The following is a 6,347-nucleotide window of genomic DNA, read 5'->3' as shown; positions in this document are numbered from 1 at the left end:
AGAACACGGCTATACTACAGACTGCTAGAACATTACAGGCTGCCTGATCATTAACAGGTGTTTGTTTGTGTATCCCGTTCAGAATCCCATCAAGTGATTCTGGATTAAGACATTGCATATAAGTGCAAGCTTCGCTTCTTTTTTATGTTCAGGGAAATTGAATAGAAAGCAGATCCTTGCAACAAAAGCTATTGAATCTCTTACCAGCTATCAAATCCTAAGATGGTTTCATTGGTTTTACACATCCTTTGTGTTGTTTATGTGATTGGCCAAATGCCTGAGCAAAACAACGTGAATGCGTCTGTCACACTTATGTAGCAATGTGTTGCACATGGTCCACTGAAGCCTTTCACTGGCTGCGGAGAAGCGATCAGACTCAATAAAGTGTAAATCAGAAGCGTCATACATCAGTGATCACATAACAAAAAGGCTTTTGTGTGTAACTGGATGAGTGACTTGAATGAGCTCGTCAATTATTAATGCCTTGTCTCCTTCGCACTTCATTGGAGAGGAAACACACGTGCACGCACACGTGCACGCACACGTGCACGCACACATGTACACAGAATCAATCACACAATCATAAATGGGGTACTGAGTGCAGTGAACTGACCCGTACAGTTCACTGCATGCTATTACTTTACTTGATGTGTAACTCAGACCTTTTCATTTGTGATCTCTTGTATGAACGCCTAGGCTGGACAAGAACTGCTCCTGTACTGTAAGTGTCTGCACGGAAGTAGGCTACTGCGTTATATATCTAAAAGAACGTTAGCGTAATGCTGTGCAGATCTGTTTACATTCCCAGATCATGAAAGCTGTATCGTGATTAGTCTGATAAAGACACGATAAAGACTCCTCATGACATGACATCAGGCTGGGAATGAGGATAACAACACCTGAATAATATGTGACCAAATTTGACTGAGGGACTGCCATTGGATTTTTTTGAATTTTTTTTAATTTGAACGTCATGTGAAAGCAGGGAATCATAGCTTCAAATTGACATATTGTTTGTTCAGTTTGAACCACCAGTTTTGGAGATATGGCTTATAGAGTAATGTCTTGCAGAGAAACAGCGAGTTGAGAAAACAGGCTTGAAAGGTTTACTTCTGTGGTCTCTAACATTACACCTAGCTACATGTTTAAGCATCTATTTCATATTTACATGTCGATTTCAGCTCTGACACTTACCGTATTTCAGACATGCTCTAGTATGTGAAGAGCCTGCCTGTGCTATTAACTCATTTTGGAAAAAAAAGGTTTTTCTCCTCTGGTGAAAAGCTGGAATATGCGCGATGGCAGGCTCTCAAATCTGGTCACATATAGCTGTCTCTGGTATCACACCGAACAACCAGGCAAGAATATTTTACAGCGTCAATTCAGTTTTCAGTGCAGGACAGAATTTGAATGAAATGGTGTGTCACAGAATTGAATCAAGCTGAATTCAGCTCCCGTTGTGGAGTGCAGTGTCCACTCCTTTCAATAGCTTCTCAATGCTACTCCACATTGCCTCTCGTCCCTGGTCTGTTTGTCTGCTTGACTGCGTATAGCTACTAGCTTGTTGACCACGTGTCGACTGCTGCTTGTCAGTCTAATGGACTGAGGGTAATGAGAAGAGTAAATGTAATCAAGCTTACAGCCTTGCATAAAGTTAGCTAGGAAGATAGGCTACACAGTAAAATCCTCAGTATACAGTGTACAAATGTTCTTGTACACTTTTGTACAGAGGATTTTACTGAGTACCAGGATGGCTGGCATGAGTGCTCACTGCTCACTCTCAAGTCAAGCCAAATGTTTTATATAGGCTTGTCGTACACTTTTTTATTTCTCGCGCACGCACGCACGCACTGCAACAAATTATTCACTTCTGCACAGTGAATGCTAATTTGTAGACTACACAGCTGCCCCCCTCCCCTTGTGTGGCTGACTTAAATTAATTCTGCCTGGTTGTTTTTACTGGAGGACTGTACAAGTATTCACCAACCAAACCCACAGAGTAGAAGATGGATTATTTTACTAATGCAACAAGCTGGCAGTATATGCCTCCCTTTGTCTATTTTCCCTGTTGAGAGAAGGATTCGATGAGATTTGATCCAAGGCCGGCGAGGGCAAATGTGGCAAGCACTGAGGAAGACAGGTGTCTGCACGTGTGTGTGTGTGTGTGTGTGTGTGTGTGTGTGTGTGTGTGTGTGTGTGTGTGTGTGTGTGTGTGTGTGTGTGTGTGTGTGTGTGTGTGTGTGTGTGTGTGTGTGTGTGTGGTTGGGGGGGGGTGTTCATGGGGGCAAATTTGAATTCACGACTACACAAATTCTCGACTGGTCGTGGGCCATAGTCCTTTTGAGACAGTTATTTTTGCTGGAGGAAAGTAAAGGCGTTCTCCATGCATAACCACAGCTAGATTCAATGTATTTTTAGCCCGGACTGGCCCTCCGAGACTCTCCGGTAGCAGTCAGCATGATTTAACCAGGGAAATATTGACCAGCTGGAAAATGTACAGGAACCATTTAAAAGAACAGGGCTAGGGAGTTCTGACAGTTTCATTGCTCCACTAATGCTCTATCATTGTGTGGTGAGGTGGGTGTATGCATGTGTATAATGGATTTGTAAAGGCTCTTTACGTGTGAATGGGAGTCTGCTGTGTGTGTGTGTGTGTGTGTGTGTGTGTGTGTGTGTGTGTGTGTGTGTGTGTGTGTGTGTGTGTGTGTGTGTGTGTGTGTGTGTGTGTGTGTGTGTGTGTGTGTGTGTGTGTGTGTGTGTACACACTTGCATGCATGTGTAAATGCGTGTGTGTGTACACTTGCATGCATGTGTAAATGCGTGTGTGTGTACACTTGCATGCATGTGTAAATGCGTGTGTGGCTGGCTGCAGTAGCTTCCCTCTGTTTTCTTTCTATAGCAGCAACAAATCATCTGTGGTGTGTAGTAGTAGGCCAAGTGATTCTCAATGTTTTTAAATTCAAGGGCACCCCAGTTTATGCATTAGGTCATAGTATCTTGTAAGTGATATGTCAATAATTCAGTCCCCGCCATCATGTGGTGACCACAGCAAGACAATGAATCCTCACCAGTTTGTTTTAACCACCCTAGAATCGATCCTATACTGGGCTTTGGTAATATCAGCTAAAATAGGCGAACATTTGACAAAAATGATCTACAAGGTCAAGATATTTGGTGTGTAGAGGGACAAAAGAGGATCCCAAGAACAGACCCCCTGGTCAACGAAGTATGAGTTGAAGTGGTCAAGTGTCTCGAGTGTTCTGAATGACTAAAATAGGGGCATCAAGATGGGGGATGCACAGATGACAGGGCTTTAAAGCTCAAGTGGGTGTGTTGCACATAGACTTTGAAGTCGTCTCATGTAATATTTTTGTTCTTTTCTGAGCCTCTGCCTGCTGCAGAGCTTCCATTTACTGGAGTCAAAGCCTTCCTGGAGCTGTCTTTATACCCTGGCTGCATTTCCAGCTCCACATAACCCCCCACGTTCACTCTCTACCTCTGTAGAGAGATCAGAATACACAGCCCAGTGCACACAGCCCACGTTGATTTAATTCCACTGTGTGCGTGCGTGTGTGGAGATGAATGGATGTGCCCGTTAATGGAGGCGTCAGGGCCGATAGAAATGCTAACACAGTACACTGACTTAGATATTGTCCTATCTTATTTCATTTGGAATGTAGGGCAGAGGAGGGCGTAGAGTAGAATAGTTTTGTCAGAATGCTGGCAAGGAGCAGCTAACTGGCTATAATTGTTTTCTGTATGTCTGTTAGTGTTACAAAGTTAACCACTTGTCCACTTCAACCCTCTCTACTCAGTGAACTTAGCCGGGGTCGGCTCTGCTCTTTTCTCCCCCTCTACACCAAATATCTTTGCCGAAAATAGCAGATCTACAAGATCTTCTATTTTCTGCGAATGTTCCACATGCCCGACAATAAGAACACTATAGTTGCAAGTGTTTAACATTAGTTGTATGTCTCTTCCTCCTCTCTCCTACCTCAACTCCTCTACACCAGGAACCCTGTGGAACCTGTCGTCCTATGAGCCCCTGAAGATGGTCATTATAAATCACGGCCTGCAGACCATGACCAACGAGGTCATCATCCCCCACTCGGGCTGGGAGCACGAGCCCAACGAGGACTCCAAGCCGCGCGACGCAGAGTGGACAACTGTATTCAAGAACACCTCAGGCTGCCTCAGGTACGTACTGCTACCACTCGCAGTCTGTTTCAGATGACAACGAAACGTCTACAGAAAACTGCAAAATAAAATATCAGATGTGCCTTCCATTTAGACGGCTACTGGGTTTTCGGGGGTTGAAAACGCAACAAAGTGAAACCTCCTTCCAGAGTGGAAATCTCCGCCTCCCATCTCCGTGTAAATGGGCGGGAGAAACGACAAAACATGTGGTTCTATGCAGTAACGCAGTGCTTTATTAAACTTTATTTGTATAGCACCTTCTTAACAAGGTTACAAAGTGCTTTAATTTGAGTAAAGAATCAATTGTACAACACATTTTAGAATGGTTTCACAAGACAGCAAGAAGTACATTTGGATACCTGGAATTTGTCCTCTACATTTAAACCATAATTACTTAGGAGCAATGGGCAACTTTTGAACAATGCCCGAGGCTCAGTGTCTTACTCAAGGACACTTTGACACTAAGCTAGGAGGAGCCGGGGATCAAACTTGTAACCTTGGCTTCTGGTTCCCCAACAGTCACTCTACTGGGCCCTTTCCCGTCCTCTGAAAGCCAATGGTCTCATCTGCTTGAATTAGGAATGAATATTCTGCGTTGAGGTCAATGGGCAATGTTATCTGCAAGCTAATTATTTCATCTCCTTGAATTAGTAATTAAAATTCTTCATTAAAGTCATTGGGTAATGTTAGCTACAAGCTAATGGGTTTGTCTAATTGAAGTCACAGAATGACTTTGATGGGGTATTATTTTGTTAAGTAGCCTACAGGATGTTCTGTGACATTATTCGGATCCTCTGCGAAAACAGAACCACTGGTGAATTTACTTAGTTTGGAATGTGTGCAGCTCCATTTATTGTTTTGCTTGTTATTCTAAAGGTAATTGTCTAGCATGGTGTGTTGGCAGGTCTCAAGACAGACTACCTAACTCTTTAGCTTGCCTGACACACACATCCGTTCAGCCTGGCACTGCTGCGATAAAAAGAAAGCTGTAGTTTAGCCTCCAGGCAGAGATAATAGCTCTATTGTACTTTAAACTTAATACACGCACGCACGCACGCACGCACGCACGCACGCTCGCACGCACGCACGCATGCACGCACACACGCACGCACACACACACACACACACATGCACCTACGCACATCCACCTCCATGTACGTAAATGCATGCCCAGGTTGCCCACATCATAATAATAATAATAAAGCTTTATTTATATATGGTAGCACCTTTCAAGAACAAGGTCACAAAGTGCTTAACAACAAAGGGAACACAATAAAGAACACAATAATAATAGCAAAAAACATTGGATAACAGAAAGTGAAAAATACATCAGAAAATACGCAACATTCACAATCATGCAAGTCTGCACAAAATACCTACTATATATTTGCTTCCAGATACACAAACACATATGCTATGCCCAAAACACACTTGCACGCAAGCATGCATGCACACACACACACACACACACACACACACACACACACACACACACACACACACACACACACACACACACACACACACACACACACACACACACACACACACACACACACACACACACAGGCGATAACAGCTGCAGTGAGGTTGTGATGGAGTGTGTAACCCAGTCTCAGTCTCCTTGTGCAGATAAAACATTCAGCCAGGCTGATTGTCTACTCTAGACTGAAGCACAGCCCTGCTGCCAACAGGCTGATTGTCTACTCTAGACTGAAGCACAGCCCTGCTGCCAACAGGCTGATTGTCTACTCTAGACTGAAGCACAGCCCTGCTGCCCAGGCTGATTGTCTACTCTAGACTGAAGCACAGCCCTGCTGCCAACAGGCTGATTGTCTACTCTAGACTGAAGCACAGCCCTGCTGCCAACAGGCTGATTGTCTACTCTAGACTGAAGCACAGCCCTGCTGCCCAGGCTGATTGTCTACTCTAGACTGAAGCACAGCCCTGCTGCCAACAGGCTGATTGTCTACTCTAGACTGAAGCACAGCCCTGCTGCCCAGGCTGATTGTCTACTCTAGACTGAAGCACAGCCCTGCTGCCAAACACTGTCAGTTTGACCTGCAGCCTGCAATCTGTATTGCACTCACAGCCACAGACCAATTGGATGGATCTGTGGGTGACTAAATCCATTTATTTTCCATAATTGT

General features: G+C 44.2%; 1 protein-coding gene across 9 annotated transcripts in view; it reads left to right on the top strand.

The window, feature by feature from the left end:
* The window catches only part of arvcfb (ARVCF delta catenin family member b), a 288,700-nt gene that overhangs the window by 216,230 nt on the left and 66,123 nt on the right, over positions 1-6,347 (top strand). For all 9 annotated transcript variants that reach the window (XM_079516206.1, XM_079516202.1, XM_079516207.1 and 6 more), the window contains one exon: positions 4,014-4,197. In XM_079516206.1, coding sequence (XP_079372332.1) covers positions 4,014-4,197 — 184 coding nt within the window. The remainder of the gene's footprint in view (positions 1-4,013; positions 4,198-6,347) is intronic.

This window comes from Electrona antarctica, assembly GCF_951216825.1.
Source record: "Electrona antarctica genome assembly, chromosome: 12".
Taxonomy (NCBI): domain Eukaryota; kingdom Metazoa; phylum Chordata; class Actinopteri; order Myctophiformes; family Myctophidae; genus Electrona; species Electrona antarctica.
Note: the sequence above shows the minus strand (reverse complement) of the source record. Positions and strands in the feature narration are given on the sequence as shown.